At 36.0% G+C, this 23160-nt stretch overlaps 1 protein-coding gene across 1 annotated transcript in view; it reads right to left on the bottom strand.

Annotated features, from left to right (window-relative positions):
• The window catches only part of LOC124607168 (zinc carboxypeptidase-like), a 149484-nt gene that overhangs the window by 55460 nt on the left and 70864 nt on the right, over nucleotides 1-23160 (bottom strand). The window contains exon 5 of the mRNA XM_047139382.1: nucleotides 21347-21491. Within this exon, the coding sequence (XP_046995338.1) occupies nucleotides 21347-21491 (145 nt within the window). The remainder of the gene's footprint in view (nucleotides 1-21346; nucleotides 21492-23160) is intronic.

Raw genomic sequence — 23160 nt, 5'->3', positions numbered from 1 at the left:
ACTATACATCAGTCATACGACCAAAAGCCCTGTATGCCATGGAATGCCTTTCCATTAACCAGAAAGGTCTGATGGAGAAATTTCGAGTCCAAGAGAGGTGTATCCTCAGGAAGATCCTAGGCCCAGTAGAAGAAGGTGGGGAATTCAGAAGGCAGCATAACTTGGAGCTCTACAAACATATCATGAGGTTCTCCGACTCTGCAAGAAAAAGAAGGAAGCTCTCTATAGCGATGTTACAAGGTTGCCTACAAACAGATTGACTAACTGTCTGTTTACCTTTGCAAAGCAAGAAGGTTCACATCACTTGGCTGACAGAAACTGAAAAGGACGTTAAAGAAGTGGGACTAGCTGATATCCAGAACAGACTGTCTGTGAGACATACCCTCAAGGAAATCTGAGGATTTCAGGAAAAGCCCCAAAGGAAATGTAACCCCTGTATAGAAGAAAGGAAGGAGTTACATTGGCAAAGAATGCGACAGTCCTGAGCAAAGATGCGAGCCCAACAATTGAACAAGCATTGCACAAAGTAGGCCCAGAAACGAAACAGTGCTACTTAAATATGAAATTTATCAATGAGCCCAGCATTATTCTTTGAATTACGAAAAATTCTAATATATATGTCTTTTATTCAATAGTCAGTCATTGACCTTGTGGACAGAAGTTTACATATAATAATAAGGAAGTGTTCATGACTATTGATGAAAAGAATAGACCACGATTTAAAGCTAAAGAAAGGCAATGTCAGATCATGTAAGGCAAAATATAGGAAAAGGTGTAAAGATTTGAAGGGTGACGATTCATTACTCTTCCATCCAGATATAAATTTTATTAATGAACCTGGTCTGTATTAATTAATCATGAAATCAAAAATAAGGTTAGCAGGAGAGTTTCAAGACAGTGTTTATGAAGAAGTTGTACCATCACTTCGTAAACATTGAAAATACAAAATTAAAAATGAAATTAAAGAGATGTATCAAGGTCAAATAACTCACTTCAGAACTATAAACAAAATTAAGGATGGACTTATAGAAAATATAAATGAAATAGTTGATAATTCTATGAGAATAATATGAGAAAGAAACAGAGAAATTGGTACTTTATTACCTCACATTTTTCTTCAAACATTTCATCAGATTTTAAGACCAACTTTTGTTCTTTTAAATTTATTTTATGAAAACTGTGAATACAATTATTATGACGTTAGAGCACAATAAACAAATTACAAAGGCAATTGTGTAGAATCTAAGACAAACATCCAAATTGTGAAGATATGTTAAGACTTAATTACAATATGAATTCAATAAATTTATACCAAATGATGAAACAAACTTCAAGAATTTTTCTTGGCGCAATTATTTCACTATTTTAAATGGTTACACACAAGAGAAACTGATTAATGATATAATTAATCAGTTATTACCATAAGAAATGCTCAAATAAATTTTAATTAACTTACATCTGTGTTTTAAAATATTCATACACATTTCTTCTCAATTTAGATTGTGTAAGTAATTCATATGCTCATTGGTTAACTGATCTCTGAATGTGAATACATTACTATCAAGGTAACATACAGGTAGAAGATATGGAAGCATCAATTTTATCACTAGTATGTAAAATATATTTACATGTAAAAATTTTTATTAATAAAATAAAAATCTAATAGAAATGGTTTACTATTATTTGGAACCAGTTCCAAGTACATTTAATACTGAGGCACTTATGATGTATGTATTTGAATTCATTAACCCTAAGAAATATGTGTCAAATTTAGGTACCTGGTTTAATGATATTTGGGTTCCATTATTTAAAAAAAGAATGCATCAAGCACTAACAAAAATGTATGTTTTACTATGTTTGGAATTTCAGAGGCTGGAAATCTCACCTCCAAAAAATTAAAACAAATTAAAAAGAATTTTATTGAGTCCTTAAACACATACAACCTAGAGTATCGTTAAATTCCATCTGTGTTTTGCGTTATTATTTTTAAGAAACTTGTGGCAGTGGATAGTGGAGAAAACAAAACACTATTTCAGAACATGAATCTGGGTTTCTTTTGACAAAAAATAAATCTGTATATAGGGGTAAAAATAAAATTAGTAAAATAGAGTACCAACAGTGGTAACAGGTTCCTCTCACTGTCATAACATGTCACATATATACCGTCGTATTTTGTAAACAAATGTGGTGTCTGCAAACTATTAGGTTTCACCTGGTTACATAAATGAGTATGAGGTTTAAGCTATATTAACTTGACAAAATCGGATTTGTACCAACCTGAAATATTTAATCCAATGACTGTATTCTACATCTCAAAATACAGATCTCCAAAATCATTTAATAATTATTCAGTAATAATGTTATTACAATGTATATTCTTTGCACTTTGTGATAATGTTTCTCTTCTGCTATATGATCTTTGCACCTAAGTCTCCAGATGCCACATTTGTGTACAAAATATGACAGTATACATGTGATGTGCTATGACAGTGAGAGGAACCTGTGACCACTGGAGGTACTCTATATTACTTATTTCATTTTTACCATTAGATATACGTTTAGCTTTTTCTCAAAAGGAAAACAAATCCATGTTCTGATATAGTGTTTTGTTTTCTCTACTAGCCAGTGCCACATGTTCCTCCAAAAATTGGAACAAAAATACACACACTAACAAATTATGTCCACCTAATGATGGAGGTTTAAACATTAGAAATGTGTCATGGAGATAATAAATAGTGAATGATAGCAGTAAACTTGTTTAGTTAAACCTAGAATATACTGAAATATTGTACAACGTGCAATTAGCTTTAGAATGTGAATATATTCAAAATGAATTCAAAAACATAATGCAAATACTTTGAATAATAAACATCGATACTTTTAACATCAATAAATTTCAAGAAACTTGTTATGGGTATAAGAAATAAAGTTGCTGATGAGATTAAATATTACTATATTACAATTGAGGATATACTAGTTCACTAATTTGATTATACAAGAGGTGTAGAATAAACCCCAACAACTTGGAAACAAACTAAAAATAGAAGAAGAACAAAATAGTCAACTAGCTATACAGCGGAAAGAAGAGGAAGCAAGAAGTGAAAAACTAAGACAATAAACAACAAAATATTTAAAATAGAAATAAAGAAATTCAGAATAGAACTGAATATTTAAAATTGAACTGAAATTATAAGACCAACATAGTCATCACAGACAAACTACAAAAATATAATGTCTTCAAAATTGGTGAAACAACTACCAAGTTAATCAAATCTAAATTATCTCCACACTATACAGGAGAACATTGAGCTGACAAGTTTTTGTTATGTGCACAGCAACGAGTGTAACAACAACAAAATGACTGAAGAGGATGCTGAATCTGCTTTCAAGTGTTATAGAATAGAAGTGGGTAAAAAGAGCATACATTATGAAATTTGATGACTTAAAAGATTACATAGATAGATATGTTCAGAAAGAAAATAATTCATTACTACACAGACATGAACTCAATAATGAAGAAATTAAAAATAAGTTATATGACAATATTCTAACATCAGCAGAACATATTCAACCTGTTAGCATCACCAAAGAAAGCACAACGAAAGAAAACAATAAAATAATTAATAAAACTTTGTTAGATGGATTACCTAGAGAGGAACTACCTCCAATTATTTCTGGAATCTATGAAGAACATCCTTACAAAATGTATGTGGATTAAAAACACTAGAAAAGTTCTTCTATCTAAAGGAGATACAATTAAGGGAAGTATGATGAGGAGAATATGTAAGGACACTGTGACTATTATAACAGAAGCTAATCCAAATTTAGAAATAAATTTTAAGTACCAATGGTAGATAACTTACATTTCTTTTTATAGTAGTTATAAAAATACATATTTCTTCGCTACAACTGAAAGAAAACAGCCTTCGGTCAATATTTATAACGAATTAACTGGGTTTCCATATTGCTAGGAGTGTCTTCCTCAGAATTTAAATCAAAGAATGGTCTATAATGTGGTCACAGAATCACGACTAAAAATGTATGATACAGAGTATAAGTATGGAATCATCTTGTAAGACTGGTGGTACTTATATGTCATTTACAAAATAACAAATATGCCAAAAGGGCATTAGTCACAAAGATAATCAAGATAAAGAAAACTGTGATGGCGAGCCACTAAGGGCTGTTCGTTACTTCCGTGGTGCAGGTTGCAGTCATAATTCTGTGATCATGTTATAGACCATTCTTTGATTTAAATTCTGAGGAAGACACCCTAGCAGTGTTGAAACCAAGTTAATTCGTTAAAAATAGTGACTGAGGGCTGTTTTCTTTCAACTGTAACTATTCACGGTCTCTGAATGTGCAGCAATGTACAAAATGTTGTATTTCTTCTCTATTTAGACTGTATCAGTAATTCACATTCTCATCAGTTAATTGATATATGAATGTGGATGTATCATCATCAGGACAACATACAGATAGAAAACATGAAAGTGCATTGTATGATACAATTACATACACAAATTAGTTAGAAAACATTTTTGTTGTTGTTTTTTGATACATCAAGGTGGTGATTCATTTCTCCTTCAAATATGCTAAAATATTTTAAAAAGGGTGAAGAAGAATATTAATAATCAGTTTTTCGAGATATAGGTATCAGTGAATCGCTGCCCCCCCCCCCCCCCCTTTGAGATGATGAATGAGCACCCCTAAGTTTCAGTGGAGAAATATCGATACTCTGCAATTAGCTGGGTCTAACTTACAATGAAAAAAGATCATAAAATAGATAGCGATATATTATGGAGATACATGTGTGCACGAATCACTCACCTAATCAATTACAAAACATAATACAATATCTCCTCCCCCCATGAACCATAGACCTTGCCATTAGTGGGGAGGCTTGCGTGCCTCAACGATACAGATAGCTATACTGTTGGAGGGGTATCTGTTGAGAGGCCAGACAAACGTGTTGTTCCTGAAGAGGGTAGCAGCCTTTTCACTAGTTGTAGGGGCAACAGTCTGGATGATTGAGTGATCTGGCCTTGTAACATTAACCAAAATGGCCTTGCTGTTCTGGTACTGCGAATGGCTGAAAGCAAAGGGTAACTACAGCTGTAATTTTTCCTGAGGGCATGAAGCTTTAACTGTATGATTAAATGACGATGGCATCCTCTTTGCTAAAATATTCTGGAGGTAAAATAATCCCCCATTCGAATCTCTGGGCGAGGACTACTCAAGAGGACGTTCTACAAACCGGAGCGTGGAATGTCAGATCCCTTAATCGGGCAGGTAGGTTAGAAAATTTAAAAAGGGAAATGAATAGGTTAAAGTTAAATATAGTGGGAATTAGCGGAGTTCGGTGGCAGGAGGAACAAGACTTTTGGTCAGGTGAATACAGGGTAATGAATACAAAATTAAATAGGGGTAATGCAAGAGTAGGTTTAATAATGAATAAAAAAATAGGAGTGTGCGTAAGCTACTGCAAACAGCATAGCGAATGCATTACTGTGGCCAAGATAGACACGAAACCCACGCCTCCCACAGTAGTACAAGTTTATATGCCAACCAGCTCTGCAGATGACGAAAAAATTGAGGAAATGTATGATGAGATAAAAGAAATTATTCAAGTAGTGAAGGGAGACGAAAATTTAATAGTCATGGGTGACTTGAATTCGAGAGTAGGAAAAGGGAGAGAAGGAAACATAGTAGGTGAATATGGATTGGGGCTAAGAAATGAAAGAGGAAGCCGCCTGGTAGAATTCTGCGCAGAACATAACTTAATCATAGCTAACACTTGGTTCAAGAATCATGAAAGAAGGTTGTATACATGGAAGAACCCTAGAGATACTAGAAGATATCAGCTAGATTATATAATGGTAAGACAGAGGTTTAGGAACCAGGTTTTAAATTGTAAGGTATTTCCAGGGGCAGATGTGGACTCTGACCACGATCTGTTGGTTATGAACTGTAGATTAAAACTGAAGAAACTGCAAAAAGATGGGAATTTAAGGAGATGGGATCTGGATAAACGGAAAGAACAAGAGGTTGTACAGAGTTTCAGGGAGTGCACAAGGGAACAATTGACAGGAATGGAGGAAAGAAATACAGTAGAAGAAGAATGGGTAGCTTTAAGGGATGAAATAGTGAAGCCAGCAGAGGATCATATAGGTAAAAAGACGAGGGCTAGTAGAAACCCTTGGGTAAAAGAAGAAATATTGAATTTAATTGATGATAGGTGAAAATATAAAAATGCCGTCAATGAAGCAGTCAAAAAGGAATACAAACGTCTCAAAATTGGTACTACAGGTAGTGCAAAATGGCTAATCGGGGATGGCTAGAGGACAAATGTACGGATATAGAGGCTTATCTCACGAGGGGTAAGATAGATACTGTCTACAGGAAAATTAAAGAGACCTTTTGGAGAAAGGAGAACCACTTGCATGAATATCAAGAGCTTTGATGGAAACCCAGTTCAATGCAAAGAAGGGAAAGCAGAGAGGTGGAAGGAGTATATAGAGGGTCTATACAAGGGCGATGAACTTGAGGACAATACTATGGAAATGGAAGAGGATGTAGATGAAGATGAAACGGGAGATACGATACTGCGTGAAGAGCTTCACAGAGCACTGAAGGACCTGAGTCGAAACAAGGCCCCCAGAGTAGACAACATTCCATTAGAACTACTCACAGCCTTGGGAGAGCCAGTCCTGACAAAACTCTACTATCTGGTGAGCAAGATGTATGAGACAGGCGAAATACCGTCAGACTTCAAGAAGAATATAATAATTCCAATCCCAAAGAAAGCAGGTGTTGACAGATGTGAAAATTACCGAACTATCAGTTTAATAAGTCACAGCTGCAAAATACTAACGCGAATTCTTTACAGACGAACGGAAAAAATGATAGAAGCCGACCTTGGGGAAGATCAGTTTCGATTCCGTAGAAATGATGGAACACGTGAGGCAATACTGACCCTACGACTTATCTTAGAAGAAAGATTAAGGAAGGGCAAACCTACGTTTCTAGCGTTTGTAGACTTAGAGACAGCTTTTGACAATGTTGACTGGCACACTCTCTTTGAAATTCTAAAGGTGGCAGGGATAAAATACAGGGAGCAAAAGGCTATTTACAATTTGTACAGAAAGCCGTTATATGAGTCGAGGGGCATGAAAGGGAAGGAGTGGTTGGGAAGGGAGTGAGGCAGAGTTGTAGCCTCTCCCAGATGTTATTCAATCTGTATATTGAGCAAGCAGTAAAGGAAACGAAAGAAAAATTCAGAGTAGGTATTAAAATCCATGGAAAAGAAATAAAAACTTTGAGGTTCCCCGATGACATTGTAATTCTGTCAGAGACAGGAAAGGACTTGGAAGAGCAGTTGAACGGAATGGACAGTGTCTTGAAAGGAGGATAAGATGAACATCAACAAAAGCAAAACGAGGATCATGGAATGTAGTCGAATTAAGTCGGGTGATGCTGAGAGAATTGGATTAGGAAATGAGACAGTTACAGTAGTAAAAGAGTTTTGCTATTTATGGAGCAAAATACCTGATGATGGTCGAAGTAGAGAGGATATAAAATGTGGACTGGCAATGACAAGGAAAGCGTTTCTGAAGAAGAAAAATTTGTTAACATCGAGTGTAGATTTAAATATCTGGAAGTCGTTTCTGAAAGTATTTGTATGGAGTGTAGCCATGTATGGAATTGAAAAGTGGACGATAAATAGTTTAGACAAAAAGAGAATAGAAGGTTTCGAAATGTGGTGCTACAGAAGAATGCTGAAGATTAGATGGGTAGATCACATAACTAATGAGGAGGTATTGAATAGAACTGGGGAGATGAGGAGCTTGTGGCGCAACTTGATTAGAAGAAGGGATCAGTTGGTAGGACATGCTCTGAGACATGGAGGGATCACCAATTTAGTATTAGAGGGCAGCGTGGAGGGTAAAAATCGCAGAGGGAGACCAAGAGATGAATACACTAAGCAGATTCAGAAGGATGTAGGCTGCAGTAGGTACTGGGAGATGAAGAAGCTTGCACAGGATAGAGTAGCATGGAGAGCTGCAACAAACCAGTCTCAGGACTGAAGACCACAACAACAACAACAACAACAACAACAACAACATTACAATATCTAGGTAGCACCTGTGGTCTAGGGGTAGTGTCTTTGATTAGTAATGGAAACGTCGGTCCCAGCTTCCAAAGCTACCACTTCCAGCACAAGAAGTCACCCCCACGCTTCCAACGTCCCTGTCAAAGAGAGCAGAGGAGTGGACAGAGGTTCAGGGCACTCTCTTGTTTTTGTGATGAGTAACTAGCCCTAAAGATGGAAGAACCAGCAATGATGAATGGCATGAGGATGCAGAAGGTAATGGAAACCACGGCATTGAACACACATAACATGTATCCACAGGACATGTGGCCTGTAATTGAAAAAGTGTCATCACGATCTCTTCATTGGCAAAAGATTCTGGAATAGTTCTGCGAATCTCTGGGAGGGGACTGCAAGGGGAAGGTCAGCACGAGAAATGTATTCAACAACCAACGAAAGGATAACGCCTGCCTAGTCAGGGCATGGAATGTCAGAAGCTTGAATGTTGTGGGAAATCTAGAAAATGTGAAAATGGAAATGCAAAGACTAAAACAGAGATAGTAGGGGTCACTTAAGTGAAGTGGAAAGAAGACAAGTATTTCTGGTCAGATAAGTACAGAAGCAGGAAATAGTAAAACAGGAGTAGAAATCGTTATGAATAGGAAGGTAGGCAGAAAATGCATTACTGGGAACAGTTCAGTGATAGGGTTGTTCGTATCAGAATCGACAACACGCCAACATCTACAAGGATAGTTTAGGCATACATGCCAACTTCACAATCTGAAGTTGAAGCGACAAAGAAAGTGTATGAGGATATTGAAAGTGAGATGAAAACGTAATAGTAATGGGGGACTGGAATGCAATTGTAGGGGAAGGAGGAAAAACAAAAGGTTGCAGGAGAATATTGGCTTGGGACAAGGAACGAAAGAGGAGAAAGGCTAATAGCGTTCTGTAATAAACTTAAGCTAGTGAAGCTTCCTGGCAGATTAAAACTGTGTGCCGGACCGAGACTCGAAATCTGGACCTTTGCCTTTCTTCCAGGAGTGGTAGTTGTGCAAGGTATGCAGGAGAGATTCTGCGAAGTTTAGAAGGTAGGAGACGAGGTACTGGCGGAATTAGAGCTGTGAGGATGGGGCGTGAATAATGCTTGGGTAGTTCAGTTGGTAGAGTACTTGCCCGAGAAAGACAAAGGTCCCGAGTTCAAGTCTCGGTCTGGCACACAGTTTTAATCTGCTAGGAAGTTTCATATCAGCGCACACTCTGCTGCAGGGTGAAAATTTCATTCCGGAATTTAAGCTGGTATTAGCGATTACTCTGTTCAAGAATCACAGGAGGAAGAGGTATATTTGGGAAAGGATGGGAGTTACAGGGAGATTTTAGTTAGATTACATCATGGTCAGACAGAGATTCTGAAATCAGACGCTAGATAGCAAGGCATACACAGGAGCAGATGTAGACTCCAGTCGCAATGTAGTAGTTATCAAGAGTAGGCTGAAGTTTAAGAGACTAGTCAGGAAGAATCAGTACACAAAGAAATCGGATACAAAAGTACTAAGGAACGATGAGATAAGTTTGAAGTTCTCTAAGGCTTCAGAAACAGCACTATGGAGTAGCTTAGTAAGCAGTACATTGTAGCGGAATGGAGATCTCTAGAATGGCCAGTCACAGAAGCTGTAAAGGAAAACATAGGTACAAATAAGGTGACAGCAAAGAAACCATGGGTAACAGAAGAAATAGTTCAGTTTATCGACGAAAGGAGGAAGTACAAAATGTTCAGGCAAATTCAGCTGTACATAAATACAAATCGCAGAGAAATGAAATAAATAGGAACTGCAGGTAGCTAAGAAGAAATGGCCACATGAGAAATATTAAGAAATTGAAAAAGAAATGACTGTCAGAAGGACTGCCTCAGCATATAGAAAAATCAAAACAGCTTTCGGTGAAATTAAAAACAATGGTGGTAACATTAAAAATGTGAAGGGAATTCTACTGTTAAATGCAGATAACAGAGCAGATATGTGACAAGACTACACAGAAGGCATGAGGGGGAAAATTTGTCTGATGTGATAGGAGAAAACATAGTAGTCGATTTAGAAGAGATAAGTGATACAGTATCAGAATCAGAATTTAAAAGAGCTTTGGAGGACTTAAGATCAAATAATGCAGAAGGGATAGATAACAATCCATCAGAATTTCTAAAATCATTGGAGGAAATGGCAACAAAACGACTATTGATGTTGGTGTGTAGAAAGTATTAGTGTGGCCACATATCATCTTACTTTCAGAAAAAGATCACCTACAAAATTGTGAAGACTCCAAGACCTCACAAGTGTGAGAATTATCCCACAATTAGCTTAAAAGCTCATTTGTCGAAGTTGCTGAAAATATAAGATACAGAAGAATGGAAAAGGAAATTGAGGATGTGTGAGGTGACTATCAGTTTGGCTTTAGGAAAGCAATTCTTACATTGAGATTGATAATGGAAGCAAGGTTAACGAAAAATCAAGACCCATTCATGGGACATGTTGACCTGGAAATAGCTTTTGATAATGTAAAATGGTTCACGGTGTTCGAAATTCTGATAAAAATATTTTGTAAGCGCTATAGAGAGAGATGTGTAATATGCAACATGCACAAGAGCCAAGAGGGGATAATAAGAGTGAACGATGAAGAACGAAGTGCTCAGAATAAAAAGGGTGTAAGACAGGGATGTAGTCTTTACTTCACCTGTTCAGTTTCTGTATCGAAGAAGCAATGATAGAAATGAAAGGAAGGTTCAAGAGTGGAATTAAAACTCAAGGGGAAAGGATATCAATGATATGCTGGTGACATTGCCATTTGAGTGAAAGTGAAGAAGAATTACAAGATCTGGGAATGGAACGAACAGTCTAATGAGCAGAGAATATGGACTGAGGAATATGTGGAAAACACTGACAAGGAGAAGGGGCGGGATGATAGGACATCTGTTAAGAGACCGTGGAGTGACTTAGATGGTACTACAGGGAGTTGTAGAGGGCAAAAACTGTAGAGGAAGACAGAGATTGGAAATCATCCAGCTTATAATTGAGGATGTAGGTTGCAAGTGCTACTCTGAGATTAAGAGGTTTACACTCGAGAGGAATTCTTGGTGGGCCACATCAAACCAGTCAGAAGACCGATTACTCAAAAAATAATAATATTTGGCCCTATTTCAGAAAATAAAATAAATTAAATAAAATGAATATGGATAATAGTGTTTTTGATATTTAGAATAAAAATAAAGAAATATTTATGTTAATTGATAATGATAGTAGTCTGTAGTAACAAATCTGCAACAGCTAAAACACACTTTACTTTGCATCTGGTTTATATTCTTTAAATTTATCAGCTAAAAAAGGAGAAGCCATTATCCTTACCAACCCAACTTTATGTAAATTATCAAATCCCAGCCATTTGACATATACTTTATCTCCTTTATTCTGTAAGGCTTTCTCAGCTAGAAATACATCTGGATATTTTGTCTTCCATAGTTCATACTCACAAAAATTTCCTTTTATTTCTGCTCCATCGAATGCCTTTAATTTATGTGATTCGATTATAATGAATAACATCATTAGTTCGAAAATTTCTATTGACCAGTTAGCTGCATAACTTTCTTCAAAATTCCTTTAAGTTTGCTGATATTAACGTTACTGCCAACTTTATATTTAGGTTTATCATTAGATGTGGACATGCTTGGTTTATAATTTATTTCATTAACTTCTAATCTCTTCATTTTATTGTCGAATTTTTTGCATTATTGTATTCATTAACCAATTTTTCAACTAGTTCCATCCATTCATAATTACCTTATGGAGCAAATTTTTTCCACATCGCTGCTTTAAGTGTTCTATGAAATCCTTCTACAACAGATGCTTCTAATTCAGTAAAAGCTGATGATGATTAATATTACAAGTTTTCATCAGTTACTGAAATTCCTTAGTATAGAATTATTTACCATTGTTGAAAGAGATTTTGGGATTGGTGCCAGTTATGAACTTCACTCCACGATATTTGGACTGAACACCTGCCAGTCATCTTTATGTCAGCCACCTAAATCTGTGGAGGACATTTTCCACTCTGCCCTATATAGGATGCTGAGAGTATTGCTCCATGTGACTGGTAGGTGTTTTATGTTTTATTTTTAACTGGAATAGAGCAGCATATGTGGAAAAAAAACATCGAAAACAGTTAATAAATATTTAAATCCATTATTTATTTTCGAAATGCCTTTCAGTTTACCAGAACATTTCTACTAGATCAGTTTGCCATAAATCATCTATACCAAATGAGCCAACATGTCTTATTTTAAAATTTTTTCTGATTGGTTCATGTAACTCATTAACTAGTTCTTCACGGATATTAGAACTGAGATGTTTCTGTGATGTAATCATTCACACAACCACACTGCTGCCCGAGATATCGATCCCCAGATGCGATTCTCTCGATAAATGGAACAGAAGAATGGCTGTGTTAGCCAAAGAGTACACAGCCAGTCACAGTACTTATGCTCACTGTGAGGCGCTGTTAGGCCACTTCATGTGCCACAGGAGAGAAGTGCGGCTGTGCCAGTCTACAGTTTGTAGCCACACTTAGTGGTCAGCCAGCGCTGATGTTAGTCTTCGTCTGCAGCTCAGTCATTGCTGCCACCAAGTCTTTGTAGTTCCGTTCCAAGTTAGCCTTCAAATTCAACAGAGAGATTAATTCGTCACTGCAAGATTTGTCACTTGTAAATTATGTCATTCTACAGACTCTTAGTCTGGTAGCATCTTCTATAATTGTCAACAAAATGATCATGGACTACAGCAAAGTTAAGTAATAAATACTTTCTTATTTTTTACTCCTGCTAATTAATTGTGTTTTCCTGTTGTAGCTACCAAGCAGTCTTGGCATGGTAGAACTCATGTTTCCACCTCTTTGGCTACCTCATATTTGTCACCTCTTGTTGATGGACTCGATTATGGTGGAATATTGAGACCCATCAGTATTAGTTTTACATATTTAACAAATTACATCAACTCTTTGTTTTCCATTTTCTGTTGTTGTTCTATTTTGACAGTATGTACCGGTAAATGTTTTACATTTTAGACATGAAATATGATTGTCTGAAAGGTTATTCATTTGTATAAGATTAAATATCACCAAAATTTTGAATTTATTGGAATCATTTTAACTTTACCTTTTAATTTTACAGCTAGAAAGTTTGATTTATGCAATATTTTTCTTGGGTACATATCAGTGGCTATTTGATACAGATTATCAAACGCATTTAACAAAATATTAATATTAATAAATGGTAAATATTTAGTGTTTTTACCAATAAAACAACTTCTTTACGGGTGAATACATGCTCGTCACTAAGTGTTATCTTTTCAGCACTTGCCATAAAAGTAAATTCAGCTATTTGTTTATCATATACCTTACTTTTTAGCACACCACATCTATCTAAAGCATAATTAAGAACTATACTGATGTTCTGTATCTTTTCATGATTATCTTCTATAGAACTATCATAAATTGTATTTAATTCATTGAAATGTGTTAGAATATTTTCTTATTCAGGTTTTATAGCAAGAGTGTTTAGTTGCAGAATAAACTGCTTGCTAGAGTGAGTGATAGCTGCACAAAGTCTGCTGTAGCTGATGCAGACTCATTTTCTAAATATTGTTTGGTAACTCCATCACAGCTAGCCCTAAAATCAATACAACTTGTAAATGCTTTAAAATGGTACTGGTATCATTTTGGAATTGTTTAATTACACTGTTCATTTTTCTGTATACTAATGATTTTAATTCTGCACACATATTAGATTGTTGCTGAAATGCTTAATTGAACTTTTTGTTTTTGAATTTATTTCTTTTCTTAATGTTGGATTCAAAATCTTTGGTTTTTGATTCGAAAGTTTTTTATTTTTTCTAAGTTTATTTGGTCACTGATCTCACCTTAGTTCCAACAATGTCCATTTATTAAATTCAAAACATCAATAAACTTAAAATTATATTCAGAACAAGTACATCCAAATAGCCTCAAATACCTTCATCAAAATTTTTGCATTCATTGTCTATAATAGTGTAACTTATTTCAGCCAAGATATTTAGGCACATCTTTAGAATTTTTCTTCCAAATGAATCAAAAACAAGCTTTGTATCTTTATTCTTGTAATAACAGATCTAGTATGAGCCAGAATGACCAGAGGTATCTAAATTGACTGTTTCAGGTTCATATTCTCTAGAATGAATATGTAATTCATAGTCACAAAAATACCATACAAGTGTCTGGTTTTTAATTGCTTAGCAAGATTTTCTATATCAAAATTGCTTAATGCATTTGCATATATATGAATTATTGTTTTGCAGTTTATTTTATTCAAGCTTACTTCTCCATCGCTAAAATATACCCTCTTTTAGATCTTCTAATCCTGTATCACGATTTTTCTTGTCTGTTACTGCTTTTGCAATACAAGTTGCTCCACATGCTACTGAACCAGTAGTCGATAGATACAGCAATACTGCCAATAATAAAGGAAGAAATACTCCATCAAGTTTTGTCTATTCTGAATCTTCTTTGTTTCGATATTTAAAAGGTGGAAGAAATGAAATATTTCCTCAAGAAGCATGGAATTCAGAACCATCAGATAATTATTTGAAAGCTTACAACCCTTTTGTTTATTTTAAACTAATTACTCAGCTGAAAGGAGATGTTGATATAAACAATTACAATCTTGTAAAAAATTATGTATATGTGATTAACAGAACACTTGGAAAATATACTATTATAATTCAAGAGATGAAGATCAAGTTAACAATAAGGTACCAAAGGACACTCTTTTCTATATAGTCATGAACACTAAGAAAAATTTACATGGGACACTCAACACAGAATATTTATTGAAAAATTCCAATTAGTAAATGATATTCATTGTATTTTTCTGGATAGCTCTATTCATATAGCTTATATTAGCACTTTGTGTTTCAATGTCAGTTAATATTTGGCTGAAAAATTACGAAAATCGATCTGTTCCACTGGTACTGCTTGTGGATGTCTGCTGGTGTGATATATTGCATAGCTCCTGCTGTTGCGTGCCTCACAGCTGACTGAAGTTGTTATCTGGTACAGCCAAAAGGCTGCTCTGTGCTATAAAACCATAATTTCCTGGATGAAATTAGCTGCTACAGCTGGTTCAGGAAACTGCTAGTAGATGTCTGATTATTGTTCTCAAATCAACTTTGTTCCTCCAATATCAACTATATATAAGTTGTGAACATTATTTCCATACCCTGCAGGGAACAGCTAAATAGCCAGTACTTTGTCATATGCTATTCTCATCCACTGCTCAAGCCCATCTACAGCTCTACAATCTACACAAGCTGCTGCCAAGACGTGACCAGAAGACGAAGATGAGTGGGTGATGGTTAGCATCCAAGTTACAGACCAACAGCAACATTCAGCAAAAAAAAAAAAAAAAAAAAAAAAAAAAAAAAAAAAACCTGAGGAATACTATGACGGAAAAACCCCACCAGGCACCAAGAAGCTTTAAAACTAAATTAAAATTTTGTTAACTGTATATAAAGGAGTAAACGATGATAATGAAATTAATGATTTCGAATTTTTCTAACTTTGTGACTCACATTATTTTTTAAAATTAATTCTAGTGCAATAAAATGCTTATTATTTTCAGCTAAAATTTTATTTTATCCTATATAGATTTTAATTAAGAATGATAAAATGTCCATCATTTTTTTAAATTAATTCTAGTGCACTCAAAATGCCTAACATTATCAACTTAAATTTTATTTCAATCTATAGAGATTTTAATCAAATTTTGTAAGTTTTAGTGTGCTCAAATTGTCCATTATTTTCGACTAAAGCTTTATTTAATTCTATGTGGGTTTTAAGTAGGAATGAATAACTTTGCTAATTTTTTAAAATTAATTATAGTGCACACAATATTGGCTTGTATTTTGCTATGCGCTTGTCATTTTTTATTGCATTAACTTTCTTAAAAATTAATTTTATTAATTATGTTGTTATGTCACCCATCAGGTTAGCCGAGAGTGCCAATGCGCTCAGGTAGGTGTGCTGGCCCTTGATTGAATCCACCTAGCAGATTAACGATGAGGGCCAGTGTGCTGGCCAGCCTAGATTTGGCGTTTAGGTGGTTTTACACATCCCACTTGGTGAATACCAGGCTGGTTCCCATGTCTCACTTCAGTTACATGACTCGCAGACATTTGAAAACGATCGCACTATTTCATGGCTTACACTAGACACAGACAGCTGGGGTACACTACTTCTGTCCCAGGGGTACAGGGTGGCGACCAGAAGGGCATCTGGCCACCCTCTGACACCAACACTGCCAAATCTGTAGTAACAGGACTGACCTCACGTTGAAGTGGGATAAAGGCCAAAAGGAAACGATGATGTTGTTATATTATATTGTATAAAGATATATAAGATAATAAGTTCAAGATTTTTTATCTTATAAAAAACGTCATATAATATAATTCTAATTTAATATAACTAATTCAATTACATAATTAAAAAGATTATGCAATAAAAATATTCCAAGTGCACTCAACATACCCACTTAATACTTTTTATAAAAGCCTACATTAATTTGGGTTCTTCTTTTTGTTTAAGAGTAAAAACATGGAAACAGCAGGACTTTCAAATTACATATGTGCTCCCATACAACAAATTATTTTATTTGAACAGAATTTCTGTATACATGTGCTGGAATTCTTGTACTTTGTGTTTACTGGAGTTCTTGTAGATCTTCATTTGTTGTCTAGCCATGCCATGCTCTAATTATTTGTTTTCACAAATACGCTGGCGTTACCCCAGTAAGCTAATATGCAGTAAAATAGACATGATGCTTGAAATATGCTGCAGTTGGCGGTTGATTAGAGGAACAAAACGTGAACAATGTGGAATCACTTGTTTTATATATTTAGTGTATCGCTATACCGTAGTAAGTTAATTACACATGATACCTTAAATATGTAGCACTTGGTGGTTGAATATAGAAGCATTACTTGACCAATGTGGAGTCATTTGTTGCACGTATTTATTGTATGGCTGGGGCACCTCGAAAGGTATCCTATTTAAACACTTTGCAAGGAGATCAGTATGCCCTCTGGACTATAGAAAAGTGTCGAACATTCTCGAAGGTAAATTCAATTGGCAAATAATAAAATAAATAGTACTGATGAGCTAATACTTGGATTAGAGTGTAAGTGTTTGGAAACACAACAAAATATAGGGATCAGAAGTAATAAATGCGAATATTTATAATTTAATGTAGAATGAGGATAACAAAAATAAACAGCACAGAATTATTCTGAGAAAAATGTAATTTCAGTTATTAACAGCTCGGTTGTGACAGCACTTTTACTTGCTTTTGGTGTCTATAAGTGCATAGATGCTGATCTACATTTACTAGTTCTGACAACAATAAACTTGCTGACAAAGTTCTGTTGCTGCAACCATACTGTTGATTTGAAAGACTTTGTTTGAAAGGGAAGCTGGAGGGGGGCTGTTCAATATCTGTAAAGTTTGTAGGAATTTCGTAAAGAAAATGAAAAAAGCGTACTGGGTATGCAGATAAACCATAGAGTCTGAACCAGGAAAAGCTGGAAGTGAATGAGAGATGCAGAAAATTTTAGGCATCAATAGAATAAGAAATCAGTACCCAAGCAGATGTAGCCTGTAGGGATACTACATTGTCATATGGATACCTATTTGTATACTATCAGCGTTTGCTAAAGTTATTGAAAAGACTGTGTAGTAAGGATAATTAATCATTTTACTTCACACAATTGCTATCAAATATTTAGTTCGGTTTTAGAAGTGGTTTGACAATTCAGAATGCTATATTCTCTTTTCTGTGTGAGGTACTGGATGGATTGAACATAAGGTTTCTAACGCTCGGCATCTTTTTTGCTTTAACTAAGGTGTCTGATTGTGCTGATTACAAAATATTGCTCCAGTAGTTGGACCATTATAGAATACAGGGAGTAGCTCACAACTGGTTGACCTCTTACTTTAACTACAGACAGCAGAAGGTCATTATTGACAGTGTTGAGAGTGGCTATGATGCGAGGTCTGAGTGGGGCATGGACAAATGGGGTGTGGCCTAGGTAGCAGAGCTGGGGCCGCTCCTGTTCCTTATTTACATACATTTTACGCCCTATAGAATTACAGTTGATTCTAAAATATTCCTGTTTGCTGATGGTACTAGCTTGGCAGTAAAGGATGTTGTGTGCAACTTTGGCACTGTTTCAAATAGTGCAGTTCAAGATATAAGTTCTTGGCCTACAGAAAATAAACTAATGCTAAATCACAGTAAGACTCAGTTCTTACAGTTTCTAACACGTAATTCAACAAAACTTGACGTTTTAATTTCACAGAAAGGGCATATGATTAGTGAATCTGAACAGGTCAAATTTATATGTGTCATGATAGACTGCCATGGGAAGGCCACACTCAGGATCTCGTTCAGAGACTTAATGCTGGCATTTTTACTATTTGGATGATGTCTGAAGTAAGTGATAGTTCGATACGAAAAGTAGTCTACTTCAGTTATTTTCAATCGCTTGATACATATGATATTATACTATTTTGGGATAGCCCTTCCCAGTCGCAAAAGATATTTTTAGCTCAGAAACATCGGTTAGGGCAGTACGTGGTGTAAGATGGCGAACCTCTTGCCGACCCCTCTTCATTAGATTGGGTATTCTGATATTGGCCTATCTATATATACTGGGTGATCAAAAAGTCAGTATAAATTTGGAAACTTAATAAACCACGGAATAATGTAGATAGACAGGTTAAAAATCTACACATGCTTGGAATGACATGGGGTTTTATTAGAACAAAAAAAAAGAAAAAGGAAGTATTACTAGATGCGTGAAAGATCTCTTACATGCGACATTTGGTGATGATCGTGTGCTCAGCCGCCACTTTCGTCATGCTTGGGCTCTCAGGTCCCCAGATCTCAGTCCATGCCATTATTGGCTTTAGGGTTACCTAAAGTCACAGGTGTATCGTGATCGACCAACATCTCTAGGGATGCTGAAAGACAACATCCAACACCAATGCCTCACCATAACTCCGGACATGCTTTACAGTGCTGTTCACAACATTATTCCCCGACTACAGCTATTGTTGAGGAATGATGGTGAACATATTGAACATTTCCTGTAAAGAACATCATCTTTGCTTTGTCTTACTTTCTTATGCTAATTATTGCTATTCTGATCTGATGAATCGCCATCAGTCGGACATTTTTGAACGTTTTTATTTTTTGGTTCTAATAAACCAAGCATGTGTGCCAATTTGTACCTCTCTGTCTACATTATTCAGTGATTTATTCAGTTTTCAAATTTATACTGACTTTTTGATCACCCAGTATATTGTTTACTGTCGTTTTTTGTTAAAATTTCATCTTATTCCCAAGAATTAAAAGCTTTCACTCAGTTAATACTAGGCAGAAAGCCAATCTACATTTGGATTGCACTTTCTTGACTCTTGTACACAGAGGCATGCAGTATACTGCTGCATCCATTTTCAGTAAACTACCACAAGAATTTAAAAATCTTAGCAGTAATCCACGTGCTTTGAAATTTACACTGAAGACTATCCTCAAGGGTCACTGGTTCTATTTTGTCGACGAATTCCTTGAAAAATTAAGCTGATTCCTGTGTTATATTGTTGATTGCGTTTACATATACTTATGGATTGTCTTGTTTTTGGGTTCATAACACTTTATTTTACCTGTTATTACTTTTCTGTTGTAATTTCATGTACTGACACGTTACATGACCTTGGAGATATGCTCCACAATTTGGTTTCACGCAACAAGAAGCGTAAAATTAAAAAAAAGAAATAGACTGCTACTCACCATATAGCAGAGATCTTGAGTCGCAGATAGGAACAACGAAAATACTCTTAAACAAATAAGCTTTTGGCAAATAGGGTTTCTTCCTAATTAAACAACATATTCTCACATATTCATGCAAATGCCACTCACACACACACATGACCACTATCTCTGTCTCCCTGAGGCCACTCTAATGTCGGCAACCTGAGACAGTGATCATCTGTGTGTCAGTTGTGTTTCATAAATGTGAATATGTATTTTGCCTAGTTTGAAAGAAAGTCTTTCGGCCAAAAGCTTACTTGTTTAAGAGTCTTCCTGTGCCTATCTGCTATTCAACTTCTCCATTGCATGGTGAGCAACAGTCTAACCTTTTCATAATATTGTTGTTATTCCATCGTGGGTCTTCCATTGTTTAAATGTACAAGTAAAGTTAATGGTATTGCTGTTCATCTAACATGCACTATAAAGACCACAGAAATGGTAAAACAGAGGAATTACGAAAAATAAGAAATTAAAATAAAAGATATCTGGCATCTACAACTGTGGGAACATATTGTGTACTGAATCACGCTGAAGGAGTAATTTCAAGGAACTTCCAAAAAATATGAAGACATGTCAGAGAGGGTTTTTAATGAGAAGACAGAAAACCGTTTTATTACAATTTATGTTACAGTGTTACAAACGTTACAGGAAGAAAGAGGTGGCATCATGACATGATGTATTTACTCTTTGTGTGGACAGAATCTACTGCTACAACTGCTGTGGAAAAATGTGTCTGACGTTTGAAAACACTTTAGAAGTATCAAGAATCTGTTATAATTTTATAATAATGTGTTATGAACATAAGTACCATAACGACATCAGTAATGCTAATGTGGTGAAAAGTGAAAAAGGTTACAACTGCATTGCTGCAACATTTTCTTAATTATTAGTTAATGCCTGATAAAGGGCTCAAATTTGTGTAGACAAACTCCTCTGTCAAACCGAATGCTTATCCAGAATTACTACCGAAATCTGGACGTCATTAAATGAATGAGCTTAGTATTTAAGAGTAGATACTCTAGTGGAAGAAACAACGCAGGTTCCAACAGAGTATGAAAAGCTGATGTTAACATTTTAGTTTACAATACACTGATATTTCTTGATAATAAAATTAGTGCTCATAATAAAGGACTAGATCAACTATAATTAACCTACTATAAGTTAATTTAATACTATTCATGTGGACGATTATATGTAAACACTCGCTCTGCAGTTTTTCTTCTCTTGCACCATAGTAGAGCCATTCTTTAAAGCGATTTATGGCGCATCGTTTTGTAACACTAAGTACTGGTGTGAAGTTCCTTTTTACTTACCTCCCTCAACGACAACGACAGGGTTGCCTGGTGCGAAGGTGATGTTCACACCAAGGATCTCTCGGCCTTCGTAACTGGATCCTCCAACTATCGGCGTCACAACGTCTGGGTATGTCTCTGACAGAGAGTTCAGCCATCCGTGGATCTATAAGTCAAGTGAGTGATTAGTGTGCGATGCACGGTAGTTTTCCACCGGTGTTTCTCGCTGTTTCTAGTGAAATATATCAGTAGAAACTTCTGTTCACTGTGTACAGTTTCACTGAGTTTTCCAGTTGACACTTGAATTTTTGGTTTTAAACAAGAAATTGTGTGAAGTTTTCGTGGTACCGGTATTAGCTGTGGTTTAGTAGTGTTAAAAGAAGTAGTTTCTCTCTTAGTAAAGAGCGAAATTCGAGATCACAATTGTTAGTTCTTTAACTCATTCTACTGTAGTAATTGAATGCAGGTAACATGATGCTTAGTTTTTTCAGCAATTGTTAACATTTTACCCTTATTGAGAAGTGAGGGCTTTGTCGTAAGTTTGTAAGTAGTAATTTCATTGGGGAGGGGGGGGGGGGAGCAGTGGGGACTCTAGCTACTCTAGCGAGATAGAGATCATCTCCTGGAAATGCATAATGAGTATCAGAAATAAATTAATAGAGTACCATGGGCTTAAGATCTGGGCCCTTCAGGTTCAGTTAAAAAATGTAAAGAAGGAGTTAGATAGTATGAAGAGGGAGAAGGGCGCTGGGGCAGTTGGTAGGAAGGCAACCAGGAGGAGGAGATACTGGGATAGCTGTACTTTGCGCATCACCAATAGATTTAACCATATGTCAGAGCTTAGTGGACAGGAGCCTGTATGAAACATGCAACAGACTTCAGCATTTAAGGACACTAAGACAGTTGCAGTTTCAAAGAGAAAGAAGAAGGTTATGTTGATAGATAGTTCACATTGCAGAGGTGTAGACGAGCAGTTGCAGGAAGTGTTGAGGAGTGAGTGCCAGGTCACCAGCACTGTGAAGCCTAGTGTGTGGTTAGCTCAGGTGACTTAACTTATCGGAATTATGTAGGAATTTTAGAAAGAGGAACAGCTTCTTAATGTCAGCTTTGTAACAGTACCAGGTTTCCGAGGCATATAGTAAGGTGGATAATACTACTGCATTGTAGACTGCAATTTTTGTTTGTAGTTTGAGATCATGTGATTTCCATACTCGGTCATTAAGCTTACCGAAGGCTGAGGCTGTGCTGGCTATACGCACTGCGTTTTCCGTTGTCAGGCTGTTGTCACTTCTAATTTGGCCTCCCAGGTATTTGAAATTTGACACATTTTGCAAGGGTTTGTTATTTATCTCAATACTGGAGTCATCTGCATTAAGACCTCTAAGTGGCTGTTTGAGAACTTGCGTCTTAGTGATGCTAATGGCTAAGCCAAATCTTCTGCAGGAGGCATTTAGCAGATTTATGTAAGTCTGAAGAGTTTCGCAAGAATTAGCCATCATGCATACATCATCCGCGTAGAGAATCTCTAAGATGGATAGTTTGGTTACGCGACTTTTTGTTCTGAGGCGAGAGATGTTGAAGACACTTTTGTCTGTCCTTGTGTTGAGACTAATTTGATTGCTACAGGCTTTGGTCGCGTCTCTCATAACAACTGCGAAGTAAAGTGAGAAGAGTGTGGGAGCCAGAACACAGCCTTGTTTTACACCACATGTCACGGGAAACTGTTCTGAGAGCTTGTCCTCATGGCGGATTTTTGCCATCATGTTTTCATGAAGCTGCCGAATCAAACAGACAATTTTGTCAGGGCACCCAGCTTTCTTTAGTATGATCCAGAG

This window comes from Schistocerca americana, chromosome 3 (genome assembly GCF_021461395.2).
Source record: "Schistocerca americana isolate TAMUIC-IGC-003095 chromosome 3, iqSchAmer2.1, whole genome shotgun sequence".
NCBI classification, from domain to species: Eukaryota; Metazoa; Arthropoda; class Insecta; order Orthoptera; family Acrididae; genus Schistocerca; species Schistocerca americana.
Note: the sequence above shows the minus strand (reverse complement) of the source record. Positions and strands in the feature narration are given on the sequence as shown.